Below are 15147 nucleotides of genomic sequence, written 5' to 3' on the forward strand. Positions count from 1 at the left end.
ACTTAGAGGGACCTTTAACCCAGTAGCAACAGGGATCATGTTTCTTAATGGTCCCTCTAAGCGAGAAAAATGAAAAAAAATCATCACTCACACAAAACATTTCATTATATATATCAAAGCATTTGTGATCAGTTTATGCATCATCTATTTTGAGGGGTTTATATCATGGCACAAATTTGGCCTGTCACTGCTACACGGTAAAGCCACAAATTTGGCCCGTCACTGCTACACGGTAAAGCCACAAATTTGGCCCGTCACTGCTACACGGTAAAGCCACAAATTTGGCCTGTCACTGCTACATGGTAAAGCCACAAATTTGGCCCATCGCTGCTACTGGGTTAAGAAACATGACCAACGCAGCTACAGGGATGAGGGAAAACTATATAAAACACCTGAAACCACAGCCAAATAAGACCTACAATTAAGTACATACTAAAACATAAGCGGATAAGGTGATTAATAATGACGAGAAAATGCTGACGGGTTTAAAAAAAATAGTAACAAGAAAATCAAGAGAAAGAATGAAAAATAATAATAAATGGTTTGGGAAATTAGCAAGAGGAAAAGTGGAATGGAAGGGAATATGGGGAAAAATTAGGAAAAATCTTTGGAATATAGAACAGGCAAACTAGTGAAAGAGGGAAATAAGGAAAAATAGTAATGGAAGGTATGGAAATTAGCAATGACCAAACTTTAAAAAAAAAAGAAAAAAAAAAAAGGGGGGGAAATCAAATAGAAGGAAGGGAAATAGAAAAGAAAGAAATAGTAAAAGGTTTTGGAATACAGAACTAGCAAACTAATATTAAAGGAAAAAAAAAAAGGGGAAATAATAATAACAATAATAAAGAGGTTTGGAAAAATAGAGCAGGGAAACTAAAACAAATTAAAACAAGGAGAAGTAATAAAAAAAGAATACATAATTGTCACATTACACAATCCTAAACAAAAGCCAGAAAAAGTAAATACAAAATACACACACATACAAACACACACACACACCAATGGCCTATTAATACCCAAAGTAATAATAGCAACCCTAATACAACATAAGTAATAGCAGGTTCCATTAAAATATTATACTGAGGAATAAGCATGCGGGAGAGGAATTATTTGTACTCAATGTTTGTTCTTCACTTACACGCTAAACACACTTGGAAGGGACGAGCGAGGAGCGGAATGAATTGACACACACACACACACACACACGCACACAAGGAGAGGGGAAGATGTATGAAAGAGGAGGAGAAAATGAGAGCAAAACCAGCATACAGAAGGGAAGAAATACACACACACACAAGGAGAGAGGTGAAGATGCATAAGGAAGGAGAAAATGAGAGGAAAAACAGTATACAGAAGGGAAAAAATACACACAGACACACAAGGAGAGGTGAAGATGTATGAAGGAGGAGAGAAAATGAAAGCAAAAACAGTATACAGATGGGAAAAAAATAGACACAGACACACAAGGAGAGAGGTGAAGATGTGAGGGAGGAGAGAAAATGAGAGCAAAAATAGCAAAAAAAGGGAAAATGATAGTAATGATAATAGTAATAATAAAACACTGAAATGATATATATATATACACACACACACACACACACACACACAGTTACTCACCACACAAGTTAAAGTGGTACACACACACACACACACACACACACCAATTAACCACCACACCCCAAACAGTCATGATGGTAGTGGTAGTACATACATACACACACATAAACAAACAAACACACACACACCCACACCAGTCACCCACCACACCAAATATTCAGGATGGTGGTGGTTGTGGTGTGAGCTGTCGGCACAAACTGTCTTTTTGTATTTGCTGTGGCTGAACCAAAGTGTCCGGACCGCACGTGGCAACCAGGGACGTTATTTTGCAGTGTTAGTGTGTGTGCAAAGGTTTCCCAATGACTTATAACTAGACCATTTTTTTGTTCGGTCGAGTTTCTGGCTTTTGTACATAAGCTAACACGGTGGAAAGATAAATGATGAGGAAAAGGAAATATTAGAGTATCGAAAATCTTAGGTGTTAATGTATTTATAATGAGTTAGAAGTTAATGAAAACAAAGCGAATATTAGAGAATCGATAATCTTAGGTGTTAATGTATTTATAATGAGTTAGAAGTTAAGGAAGACAAAGTGAATATTAGAGTATTGATAATCTTAGGTGTTAATGTATTTATAATGAGTTAGAAGTAAATGAAGACAAAGTGAATATTAGAGTATTGATAATCTTAGGTGTTAATGTTTTTACAATGAGTTAGAAGTAAATGAAGACAAAGTGAATATTAGAGTATCGATAATGTTAGGTGTTAATGTTTTTATAATGAGTTAGAAGTAAATGAAGACAAAGTGAATATTAGAGTATTGATAATCTTAGGTGTTAATGTTTTTATAATGAGTTAGAAGTAAATGAAGACAAAGTGAATATTACAGTATTGATAATCTTAGGTGTTAATGTTTTTATAATGAGTTAGAAGTAAATGAAGACAAAGCGAATATTAGAGTATTGATAATCTTAGGTGTTAATGTTTTTACAATGAGTTAGAAGTAAATGAAGACAAAGCGAATTTTAGAGTATTGATAATCTTAGGTGTTAATGTTTTTATAATGAGTTAGAAGTTAAGGAAGACAAAGTGAATATTAGAGTATTGATAATCTTAGGTGTTAATGTTTTTATAATGAATTATAAGTAAATGAAGACAAAGCGAATATTAGAGTATCGATAATCTTAGGTGTTAATGTTTTTCAATGAGTTAGAAGTAAATGAAGACAAAGTGAATATTAGAGTATCGAAAATCTTAGGTGTTAATGTTTTTACAATGAGTTAGAAGTAAATGAAGACAAAGCGAATTTTAGAGTATCGATAATCTTAGGTGTTAATGTTTTTACAATGAGTTAGAAGTAAATGAAGACAAGGAACATACTTTTCAGCTTACCTATGGCACAGAATATTAAAAAAACAATGATAAGAAGGCAATGCAAGCTATACACTAAATAACTACACAAAACCAATGAAACTAGTGACAGGATAAGATATTAGAGTATCGATAATCTTAGGTGTTAATGTTTTTACAATGAGTTAGAAGTAAATGAAGACAAGGAGCATACTCATCCACCTTACCTATGGCACAGAATATTAAAAAAAAAAACAATGATAAGAAGGCAATGCAAGCTATACACTAAATAACTACACAAAACCAATGAAACTTGTGACAGGATATGATGAAGTGATGAGCCTTGCAACATAGTACAGTACATCTTGGTTTTCCTGTATAATTTTATGACAATACTGGTGGAGGGAAGAAGAAAGAAGGCAACACAAGCATTTGGTACACTATATAACTGCATGCAAACAATGAAAAAAAGGAAGAGGAAGAAATGAGCCTTGCAATACACAATACATCTTGGTTTTCATGTATAATTTTATGACAACAGTAGAAGAGAAAAGAAGGAGGAAGATGATACAACCATTTGATACACTACATGGATATATACAAGTGAAAAGTGACAGAATATGACAAAGTGACAATATGATAAAGTGACAATATGATAAAGTGACAATATGATAAAGTGACAGAATATGATAACGTGACAGAATATGATAGTAACAAAAAATAATAAAGGGACTGAATATAATAGTGACAGAATATGATAAAGTGACAGAATATGATAAAGTAACAGAATATGATAGTGACAGAATATGATAGACAGAATATGATAAAGTGACAGAATATGATAGTGACAACATATGATAGTGACATAATATGATAAATAGCCTTGCAATACTTTACACATCCAGGTTTTGATAATGTGAATCACGACACAGGGTAGCAAAGACACGATTCTGGCAAAACACTACACATTTGCATACCAATAATAATAAAAGGAGAATGATAACAAGATGAAGCAAAAGAGTGATGACAGATGAAAGGTTAAATTGTAATACATGACATTCACTATAGACTTTTTTACCTTCTCAGGGCTACAGTTTTCATCCCATCACCAAGAAAGCAAAGGGAAGGAAATGTACAACTGGTGAAAGGAACTGCAGGGAATGTTACAACTTCTCTAAACTACTAATATTTGTTTTTGTTTTGTTTTTGCACTGCCAAGAACATTATCCCATCAGTAACAGAGATAAAACAAGGTAAAAGGAAATGTGAGAGTAAGGTAAGGCAAGTAGTTACAATCTCCTTCCCTTTCACACAATATAAAACTATGCACTTAACCACTATGTAAAGGCCTTATTGATACACCCTTACTCGTTTACGACGTTTGACCACTCAGGGAACGCACGAAATGAACCCATCCTAGACTGCTTATGGAAACGCACCAATACTCAACTAATAAGCGAGACGTAATCTTCTTCTTCGTTTATAATCCATCTTCTCACATTCTTAGGGTTGAACTTGCGATGATCCTCCTATGTCTTGCCCAATCCAGCGCTAAGCCTTCTCCTAACTCACTGCTTATGGAAATGCACCAATACTCAACTAATAAGCAAGACGTAATCTTCTTCTTCGTTTATAATCCATCTTCTCACATTCTTAGGGTCGGACTTGTGCTGATCCTCCTATGTCTTGCTCAATCCAGTGCTAAGCCTTCATCTAACTCACTGATTATGGAAATGCACCAATACTTTACTAATAAGCGAGACGTAATCTTCTTCTTCGTTTATAATCCATCTTCTCACATTCTTAGGGTCGAACTTGCGATGATCCTCCTATGTCTTGCCCAATCCAGCGCTAAGCCTTCTCCTAACTCACTGCTTATGGAAATGCACCAATACTTTACTAATAAGCGAGACGTAATCTTTTTCTTTGTTTATAATCTATCTCCCATTCTTAGGGTCGAACTTGCGATGATCCTCCTATGTCTTGCCCAATCCAGTGCTAAGCCTTCTCCTAACTCACTGCTTATGGAAATGCACCAATACTTTACTAATAAGCGAGACGTAATCTTTTTCTTTGTTTATAATCCATCTCCCATTCTTAGGGTTGGACTTGCGCTGATCCTCCTATGTCTTGCTCAATCCAGTGCTAAGCCTTCTTCTAACTCACTGCTTATGGAAATGCACCAATACTCTACTTTAATAATAAGCGAGACGTAATCTTTTTCTTCGTTTATAATCCAACTTCTCACATTCTTAGGGTTGGACTTGTGCTGATCCTCCTATGTCTTGCTCGATGCAGTGCTAATCCTTCCTCTGACTCTCTCTCTCTCATTGGTTTATGTGAGACGAGGATGAATTGAGTTTCCTATTTCACCAAGAACGTGACTGAACTATATCTGAAGGCGAGAGTTTGTGGGAAGTAACACCCACTCACACACGCACATACACACAGACCACTGACGGAGGCATATAAAAACCACCATAGTCTGTACACCTAAGACTACCAGACACACACAAACACACATACACCATTAAGAAGTAACACCCTATAACACACACTAGATACCCTGCCCTCCCCTCTGCCCCCTGCCATAGTCTGTACTCCTAAGGCCCCCAGACACACACAAACACACATACACAATTAAGAAATAACACCCCGTAACACACACCAAATACCCGGTTCCCCCCTCCACCCATCCCTGCCCCTCGCCACCCTACCCAAGACCAGACCAACTATCATAGTCTCCGCAGGTTCTTCTTACACCTGTTTGAGAATATCCCGGCGGCGGCTTGGCGGGTGCGGGGGCGGAGGGAGAGGCAGTCCTGGGGGCGGCGGTGGGCGGGCAGGTGGCAGCTGATGCAGTAGTCATAGCCGCAGGTCTTGAGGGAGCACCTGGCCCGGAGCTGCGAGCGGGACACCACGGCGGGGGATTTACACTTGACGCACTTCTGTAGCTCCTCGCCCTTGGTTAGCTTTTCACCCTCCTGGAATTTATTGTTTTTTTAGAGTGTTTTCTTGTGTTTATTCTCTCCCACCGACTTGCTTTCTAACACATGTATAAATGCTAAAATACGTAGATGTAGTGTTGTTATTTTCTCTCCCCTTTCCCGTACCCTTTTCTATCACTTAGAGTGTTTTTTTGTTTTTTTCTTTATTCCCTCCCTCCTTGACTTGCTTTCTAACATATTTATAAACCCTGAAATACCTTGATGTAGTGTTGTTATTTTCTCTCCCCTTTCCCGTACCTTTTTCTATCACTTAGGGTGTTTTTTGTTTTTTTCTTTATTCCCTCCCTCCTTGACTTGCTTTCTAACACATGTATAAACGCTAAAATACGTAGATGTAGTGTTGTTATTTTCTCTGCCCTTTCCTGTACCTTTTTCTATCACTTAGGGTGTTTTTTTGTTTTTTTCTTTATTCCCTCCCTCCTTGACTTGCTTTCTAACAAATTTATAAACCCTGAAAGACCGCCTTGTAGTGTTGTTATTTTTTGTGCCGTTTCTCGTACCTTTTTCTATCACTTAGGGTGTTTTTTTGTTTTTCTTTATTCCCTCCCTCCTTGACTTGCTTTCTAACATATTTATAAACCCTGAAAGACCGCCTTGTAGTGTTGTTATTTTCTCTCCCCTTTCCTGTACCTTTTTCTATCACTTAGGGTGTTTTTTTGTTTTTTCTTTATTCCCTCCCTCCTTGACTTGCTTCCTAACAAATTTATAAACCCTAAAATACCTTGATGTAGTGTTGTTATTTTCTCTCCCCTTTCCCGTACCTTTTTCTATCACTAAACAAAGGATTATACAAGCTGCCAGTGTCTCTCCTACACACTACCAACTGCCACTGTAATCTTCAAAGTCCTAAAACTTCTACTAAATAAATAAATAAAAAACTGAAGCCCCTGTATAACTTCCTTCAAACAAGTCATCCATCCTTTCAGAAACTTTTACTCTGGATTTAGATTCTGAAAACTCATATTTCTTAGTAAACAAAACACACACACACACACACACACAAAAAGAGAGAGAGAGAGATCCTGTTAACTTCTTTATAAACACCTTAATTTGTACCCTGAGAAAACAATAGGTGTCTTAATAAACCTCAATACCTCTCTGAAGATCATCTGAGCAAACTATAGATTCCTCAATAAACCTCAACACCTCTATGAACCCCCTCTCAGCCTCCTCCCAACCCACCTCCATGAAGCGCTGGGCCAGGGGCGGGGGCGGGGGCCGGGATGCCTTGACGGGGCTGCTGTTACCACCCAGGTTCTGGATGGCCGACAGCTGCTTGCGGGGGCTCAGCGTGGAGTGTGAGGAGCTGCTGCCCTCGGTGTTCAGTCTCTTCAGCTTGTAGTTTTCCTGTTGTAAAGAATATTTGGTTGAGGCATGGATGTTACGGGAGGCTATCTGTATTTTTCATGTGGGTGTGGGAGTTCATCTGATTGTCTAAGTATTATTATAAGTTACTGAAGTTAATATCACACTGTTGGATTGTATTAGCACATCATATTAAAAACTTTGCTGTCTTAAAACTATTATTATCAACTATCACAATATAAGAAAATTGACTAATAAATCCTTACTAAGTCTTAAGCATGCTCTTAACCCAGTAGCAAAGATGGGCCAAGTTTGTGGCTTTACCGCGTACCAGCGACAGGACAAATTTTTAGCTTGACATAAACCCCCCAAAATAGAGGATGCATAAACTGATCACAGATGCATAGATATATATACTATTTTGCGTGAGTGATGATTTTTTTCTCATAAATTCGCTAAGAGGGGCCTTTACGAAATATGATCCCCGCGGCTACCGGGTTAAATTTATATAAACTCTTACTAGGTAATCTACTGTGTGTGAATGGTTCTTCCTCGCCACAAACATCACCACATTTACTCTAAACACTAAGCAAAGAAACACAAGTGACGAAAAGCTCCATCAACAACAACATCCACCACCACTGACACACAGACCCCAAAGCACCTCACCTTCCCCACTCGGTTCCGGTCAGATCTCCGCGTCGTCAAGTACATCGTCCTCCGCTCCCTGAGAGTCTTGTCCTTCAGGATGAGTTGCCGCAGCTGTTGGTTCACCTGGCTAAGACACAGCAGGTCCTCGCCGCTCAGGTACTGCAGGACACGACAGAGTAGGTAATCCGCCTCTCGCAACAGCCGAATGAACGCCGACTGTGGCCGTCTGAGTCTGCTGATCGCTCGTTTCGTCGCTGGTGGTGGCATCCTGACCCCTAAGTTGGCCTTGCTCCTTGAGGGGGTCTCTTGCTGGGCCTTCACTCGTAGTTTCACCCGTGGCTGTGTTGTGTGAATCGTGTCTTTCTCAAATTTATTTTCCTCCTGTACTGCTGTCCCTGGTCTGTTTCTCGTCCTCTGTGGCATTACGTTGCTGGACGACTCATGGCAGGTCATCTCCAGCTCATGCATCTCAAGTGTGGTGGCCGTGGTGGGCGTGAGGAAGGGTGAGCGTGACGGGAGGGAGGTGGTGGTGATGGGGGAGGCTGAGGTGGAGTTGTGCCTGCTTCTCCGCCTCTCCACCACCACGCAGGCGATGGCTTCGATCTTGGGCGAGGGTGGCGGGAACACATCCTGGCTGGTGTTGTTGTGTGGGGTGCTGGTTAACCTGTAAGAGGTGGACAGAAGGTAAGATCAACCCATTAGCCATTGAATTAGTCCCTCCTATTTTATTTTTTATTCTCCTTCTTTATTATTAGATTTTTTTTTTTTGCTCATCAAGGGGGCTCTGTTTGGGTCTATGGAATATTGTTTTTATTTTTATTTTCCTTTGATGCTCTTTTCTAGATCTCAATACTACTTCTACTATTGCTACTACTACTACCACTACTACTACTACTACTACTTCTACACCTCCTCCTCTTCCTTCTGCTACTACTACTACTAATAATAATAAAAATAATAGTACAAAAGACAAATACCCAAGTGTGAGTGTTACCTGGTGGTCACCCTTCCCACCACCGGGGTAAGGCTGGGGCAGGAGCTGCTGTGTGACAGAGACGACCCAGGGAGGGACGACTCCGAGGGGGGGAGCACGTAGGAGCTGTAGCCGGAGTCATTATCAAGCGAGTGGTGCGGCAGGCCAGGCACCGCAGCAACCACAGCCTTGCCGCCCTCCTCCTGCATAGGGGCGACAGGCTGGTCCTTCCCCTTGTGCTGAGGCTGGGCGGCAGTGAGGGACGGGCCTGCCTCCTCCATCTCCTCTCTCTCCATGGCGCCTCAAGATACACCCTGCAGGAGGAATATACAGGCAGGTTAGTGAAGCCCCAAGGGAGTATTCTGACCTTATGGCTGTTTAGTAAAAGCATACCTACACAGATTAAATGGTAAGTATAATATAAGTTTTCTTAAGATACTACAAAATGAATATCTTAAGCCTTTGAGAGTAGAATTACATAAAAACACAAGGCCTCTGAAAAAAAGTCTAGCTAATCAAAGTTCCTTCAAGACATTATATTACCTCAGTGTCCCTTTCTTACGTACTGTAGAATGTTTGTTCTTGAGACATCTCTCCTGAAATAGACCTCTTTTGGTCATTCTTCTGAACTATTTTTATAGGGGCAGTGTTTAGCGGACTTCTTTTCCACATTAACATTATTTTTTCGCCCTTGAGCTGCTTCCTTTACTGAAAAAGTGCTGGCGTTTGCTATTTGTACCATTGTTCTGGGTCTCATTCATCATTCTATCTGGACTTTTCCTTCCAAAAACCCAATGAAAAAGGGCAACTAAGAGAGAATACCTTACAGGGGAGGAGATATGGGCCACTCACCTCCTCCACTCTTGCCTGGCACCACTACACTAACTATGAAAAAATAAATGAAAGAGAGGAGGAGGAGGAGGAGGAGGGGGACCAACACAGCAAGATCAGAAGAAAAATAATTACAGCGGGGACCCTCACCTTGGCTACCCTTACCTCTCACCCTCCCTCCTCCCCTTACATGCCAATATTTACCTCTTCTATTGACCTGAAGTGCTGAAGGAAAGAATGAGGATAATATAGACTAGACAAGACAGGAAAAAAGGAAGAAGGAAGGCAGAGGAAAAAAGGAAGAAGGAAGGCAGAGGAAAAAAGGAAGAAGGAAGGAAGAAGGAAAGAAGAAGGAAGGAGGAAGAAGGAAAGAAGAAGGAAGGAGGAAGAAAGTAGGAATAGAAAGTAGGCAGAATGAAAAGGAAAATAGGGAAGATAATGAAAGGGTGAGGATAAGGAAAATAAATAGTGCTTTTTAGATCCTCCTCCTCATCCTCTCGTCTGCTTACTCACTCATTTTCCTTCCTCACGGGAAACGAATTAGTTTAGAAGTATATAATAAGGAGGGAGTTCAATAGAGGCAGCAGATGCAGATAGTTAATAAAAATTAGCATTCATTAGCTCATTCCTACCCTGTGTATTCCCAGCCCTTACACTTTTTCCTACTGCTTTCTGGGAGGTTTGAAATAGATTAGAAGTATGTTATAAGTAGGAGGTTTCAATAGATGCAGCAGATGAGTTAGTTAAATAAGAAACAAGCATTCATCAGCTCATCCCTGCCCTGTGTATTCCCAGCCTTTACACTCTTTCCTACTGCTTTCTGGGAGGTTTGAAATAGATTAGAAGTAAGTTATAAGTAGGAGGTTTTAGTAGATGCAGAAGATGAGTTAGTTAAAAAGGAAATAAGCATTCAACAGTTCATCCCTACCCCGTGTATTCCCAGCCCTTACACTCTTTTCTACTGCTTTCTGGGAGGTTTGAAGTAGATTAGAAGTAAGTTAGAAGTAGGAGGTTTTAGTAGATGCAGCAGAAGATCAGTTGGTTGAGTAGGGAATGAGATATTGGCATGTGAATAAAACCAATTTCACCTCCTTACCTCTCCTCACCTTCCCATACATATACCAATTTTTACTTATTTCTCTTCTCTTCATTTGTATTGCTTTATTAATCCTCCTCCTCCTCTTCATCCTCTCTTCTGGTTATTCACAAATTTTCCTTATCATCATCTTTACCTATTCTCTACATTTCTTTTTTTTTTTAATTCTTTCCATCTCTCTTACTTTATTAGCCGTCCTCCTTTTCCTCTCTTCTCCTTATTCACAAATTTTCCTTATTTTCATTTTTATCTATTCTCTACATTTCATTTTTTTACTTCTTTCTCTTCTCTTCATCTGTATTGCTTTATTAGATCTCCTTCTCCTCCTCCTTATCCTCTCTTCTGCTTATTCACAAATTTTCCTTATTATCATCTTTATCTATTCTCTATATTTCACTTTTTTTACTTCTTTCTCTTCTTTTCATCTGTATTGCTTTATTAATCCTCCTTCTCTTCCTCTCTTCTACTCATTCACAAATTTTCCTTATCATCATCTTTACCTATTATTTACATTTCAATTTTTACCTACCTCTTCTTTTAACATTTATCACTTTCTACATCTTCCTCCTCCTCCTTCCCTCTTCTACTTATTCACAAATTTTCCTTCATATCAATTTTTACCTGTTCTTTTTACCTTTATCACTTTCTATGTCTTCCTCCTCTTCCTCCTGATCCTACCTCCTATTTAATCACATATTTTCCTTCCTCCTCCTCCTCCTGATCCTACCTCCTATTTAATCACAAATTTTCCTTCCTCCTCCTCCTCCTGATCCTACCTCCTATTTAATCACAAATTTTCCTTCCTCCTCCTCCTCCTGATCCTACCTCCTATTTAATCACAAATTTTCCTTCCTCCTCCTCCTCCTGATCCTACCTCCTATTTAATCACATATTTTCCTTCCTCCTCCTCCTCCTGATTCTCTCTTCCGCTTACACATTTTCCTTTCCCATTTGTCTCCCCAAGGCCATAACAACCTTTCAACTCTTTCCTATTGCTTTCTGGGAAATTTCAAGGTTGAAGCAATTGGTTTACTTAACTGGTGACCCATCCCTTCTCTATTCCATGACAAGGATATTAGGAGGAAAAAACTTGTCATGTTAGCCTACAAGTTTATGAATTATATTGGGAAAGCTCCATGTGTCTATATTGGCTGGGAGGATGTGAGATAAGCAGTGTGTATACTTGTGTTCAGTCTTGAAACTCATAAAGCACATCAGATGAGTCTTGAAGATGAGATGACATATACAACAAGAGAACATCAGTTGGTTAGGTAGGAAGCGAGATATCGGCATGTGAATAAAACCGATCCTTACCCTCACACAAACTACATGTCCATCTTAGCAGCAGGAGGAGATATATTAAGTGCAAGATTCAAATAAACATGAAAGGAATTACTATGAGGCCCAATCCTTACCTGATTTCACCTCTTCTAATTATACCTACACACCTGTACACACTTTCAATAGCCACATAACTCACCCAGGACTAAGATATCTCCATTACACATCCATTTTACCACCAGAAGGAGAAATATCATCACGTTATTAAGTCTAGGATTCAAATATATGAAAATAAACTTGCCCTACCTGACTTTACCTAATTAAACCCACTCACACAGCTGTACAAACTCCTTAAAGACATATACCTCAAATATCTCCATTACACATTCATATTAGCAGCAGGAGGAGAAATATCAACCCATAATTACGTCTAAAATTCAAATATATTACACAGAAAAAAATTAAGATGTTCAGCCCTTGCCTTACCTGACTTCACCTCTCATTAAACCCACTAACACACCTGTACACACTCCCTAAAGACACATAACTAATCCAGAACTAATATATCTTCATTACAACACCAGGAGGAGAAATATCAACCCATAATTATGTCTAAGAATTCAAATATATTACACGAAAAAAAAATTAATACGTTCGACCCTTGCCTTACCTGACTTCACCTCTCATTAAACCCGCTAACACACCTGTACACACTCCCTAAAGACACATAACTCACAGATCTCCTTTAAACATCCTTATTAGCAGCAGAAAGAGAAATATCAACCCATAATTACGTCTAAGAATTCAAATATATTACACGAAAAAAAAAAAATTAAGATGTTCAACCCTCGCCTTACCTGACTTCACCTCTCATTAAACCCACTAACACACCTGTACACACTCCCTAAGGACACAAAAATGATCCAGGACTAATATATCTCCATTACAACACCAGGAGGAGAAATATCAACCCATAATTATGTCTAAGAATTCAAATATATTACACGAAAAAAAAAAATTAAGATGTTCAACCCTTGCCTTACCTGACTTCACCTCTCATTAAACCCGCTAACACACCTGTACACACTCCCTAGAGACACATAAATGATCCAGGACTAATATATCTCCATTACAACAGCAGAAGGAATATCAACACAAAATTACGTTCAAGATTCAAATATTTAAAGGTCCCACCATAAGAATACTGGACACCATCTTTATTTTCCCGCTTTTTCCTGCTATTTTCCAACTTTCCCGGGGTGTTAGTGACGTGGAATTATAGTTAAGGTATTCATGGTGTACTTACTGTCCCTGTGGAGGTGGTAGTAAGGGGATTCATGCCTTAAATCGGTGAAATAACAGGAGGTGCTGAACGCTGATGCAACGGTCCCTTCAAAACAGTCCCGCCTATGACGTCATCACAACACCGTATATCACACAACGTTGCCAGATTGTCGTACTTTATAGATCCCGTATGAATTATGATTGATTGATTGATAGTTTATGGTTGCAGGTAAACAACAAGGGAGAAGGGAGGAACATGCCATCCCAACCCCCAGGCAGGACAGAGTGTGATTATACAACTATTAATACATGTGTAGGTAGCACCATGAAACTAAGTTAAGATACAATGGTAGGAAGAATGGAGGTGAGGCGGTGATAGACAGGATGACTGAGGTTGACTGAGCTGTTCAACTGTGAATAGGAGAATTTGAGAGTGCCGGGCCCGGAAGTGGAACGAATGCATGACTGCCGAGATGAGGAAAATACTGCGGGTGTTATAGAATTTCAGGAAAAGAGTGAGTGGAACTATTAGATGTTGTGAACGAGTATATATGGGAGAGATTTTGGAATTAAATTTATATAGTAGCGAGAAAAGTCGGATAATGGTTGTGAATGGGGCAGAAGATGAGAGAAATAGGACTTGGAGGCTATAGGAGACACAGAGCCTGGGCAAACAGATGAATACAAGTATCTGGGTATATGGATGAGTCCGAACGGATGTGAAAGGTCTAAGAATGAGAAGAGAAATAGACTGTGTAGTGAAAGGTGATGGTCTTAGGAGGTGGAAACATGCGACAGAATTATAGCAGAACTGTTTCCTGGGCCCCAATAACGAGATTCATTTACATTTATCGTTAAAATAGTTAATTCCCGGTGTTTCTTGGCAATAGTTAGACGTTAGCCGTAAATATTATGCTAAGAGTACGATAATCTGACAATGGTGATATCACGTACATTCGTATTATGGTCATTTTTTATCATTATCAACACAAATTACTGTATATTGAAGTGTTATTGTGGACTTATATTACGTATCTATCATATATTCGTTTATTTTGGTGCCTCGTAGATGTATAATAAGGATGCAGCCGTGAGTGAAATAATGTGAAACTAAATAAATACAAAACATTATATTCTTCAACCCTAATTTATGTGTTTTATATATATTTTGGTTGTTAAAGAGCATATAACAAAGCACACAGCCATACACATTATTTAGGATGTATATAAAAGCAGCTCTCTGTATTTTTTAGGGATAACTGCTTCATTTTTACAAGTTGGCGGTTTTGGTCCTTGTATGATATAACTGACAATAACTACGCCTGTTTGTGCTATTTATATACATTTTCTGGGCATGGGGGAGGTATAGAATAGTGGAAATTGACGAAGCTAGCCTCTGAAAAGTGAAAAAGAGGAACGGGGAGATATCGACATGTTGGTTACTATCACTAAAATGGGCGAGAAAAAGGTAATTATAATGATAACACTTTTAGATCGAGCTTATGCGATTGTAATAGGAATCTGAGGCGCGATTTGGCGTGCAAGAATGACGGAAAACTCTTGTTATGAAATGATTTCCCGCGTACTGTTCTGTCGAGGCCTACGGTTTTGTCCCCCCTGCAAGCCGCGCCGCCAAGTTATCGTACTCAGCCACTCAGCACATCGCATTTTCCGGTTTCTGACCAATAACTACAGTAAACAGACACCAGTAATTAACGATTTGGACGGTAGATTTAATTAAATGTCATTGTTTGTGTGGCTACGAGAGTTTTGGGTTGAAACGGATGCATGAGGTGTAAGGAGTACGACAA

At 39.2% G+C, this 15147-nt stretch overlaps 1 protein-coding gene and 1 long non-coding RNA gene across 5 annotated transcripts; one reads left to right on the plus strand and one right to left on the minus strand.

Moving 5' to 3' along the window:
- Positions 1 to 756: 756 nt before the first annotated feature.
- Positions 757 to 3597, plus strand: LOC127004996 (uncharacterized). 4 transcript variants are annotated; one of them, XR_007758194.1, is made up of 4 exons: positions 757 to 1387; positions 1473 to 2035; positions 2320 to 2674; positions 2816 to 3597. It is a non-coding gene; the product is annotated as an uncharacterized LOC127004996 (long non-coding RNA). The 4 variants fall into 4 exon arrangements; XR_007758195.1 differs by having other exon boundaries at positions 2320 to 2603; XR_007758193.1 differs by having other exon boundaries at positions 2320 to 2603; positions 2887 to 3597.
- Positions 3598 to 3753: 156 nt separating this feature from the next.
- Positions 3754 to 13480, minus strand: LOC127004995 (F-box only protein 43-like). The gene is made up of 5 exons (XM_050873418.1): positions 13359 to 13480; positions 8866 to 9158; positions 7890 to 8535; positions 7098 to 7262; positions 3754 to 5891 (listed from the first exon to the last, which is right to left on the minus strand). Exons 2-5 carry the CDS (start codon positions 9138 to 9140, stop codon positions 5643 to 5645), a joined length of 1335 nt encoding a protein of 444 aa, XP_050729375.1. The 5' UTR covers positions 9141 to 9158; positions 13359 to 13480; the 3' UTR covers positions 3754 to 5642.
- Positions 13481 to 15147: the final 1667 nt, after the last annotated feature.

Source organism: Eriocheir sinensis, chromosome 29, assembly GCF_024679095.1.
Source record: "Eriocheir sinensis breed Jianghai 21 chromosome 29, ASM2467909v1, whole genome shotgun sequence".
Lineage (NCBI taxonomy): Eukaryota > Metazoa > Arthropoda > Malacostraca > Decapoda > Varunidae > Eriocheir > Eriocheir sinensis.

Bases quoted from the DNA above. Each gene is read 5' to 3' on its own strand.
- LOC127004995 (XM_050873418.1), bottom strand. From the start codon at position 9,140: ATGGAGAGAGAGGAGATGGAGGAGGCAGGCCCGTCCCTCACTGCCGCC. The intron at 8,536-8,865 runs GTAACACTCACA...CACCTCTTACAG, and splicing joins GTGGGAAGGGTGACCACCAG to GTTAACCAGCACCCCACACA. The intron at 7,263-7,889 runs GTGAGGTGCTTT...TCTTTACAACAG, and splicing joins ACCGGAACCGAGTGGGGAAG to GAAAACTACAAGCTGAAGAG.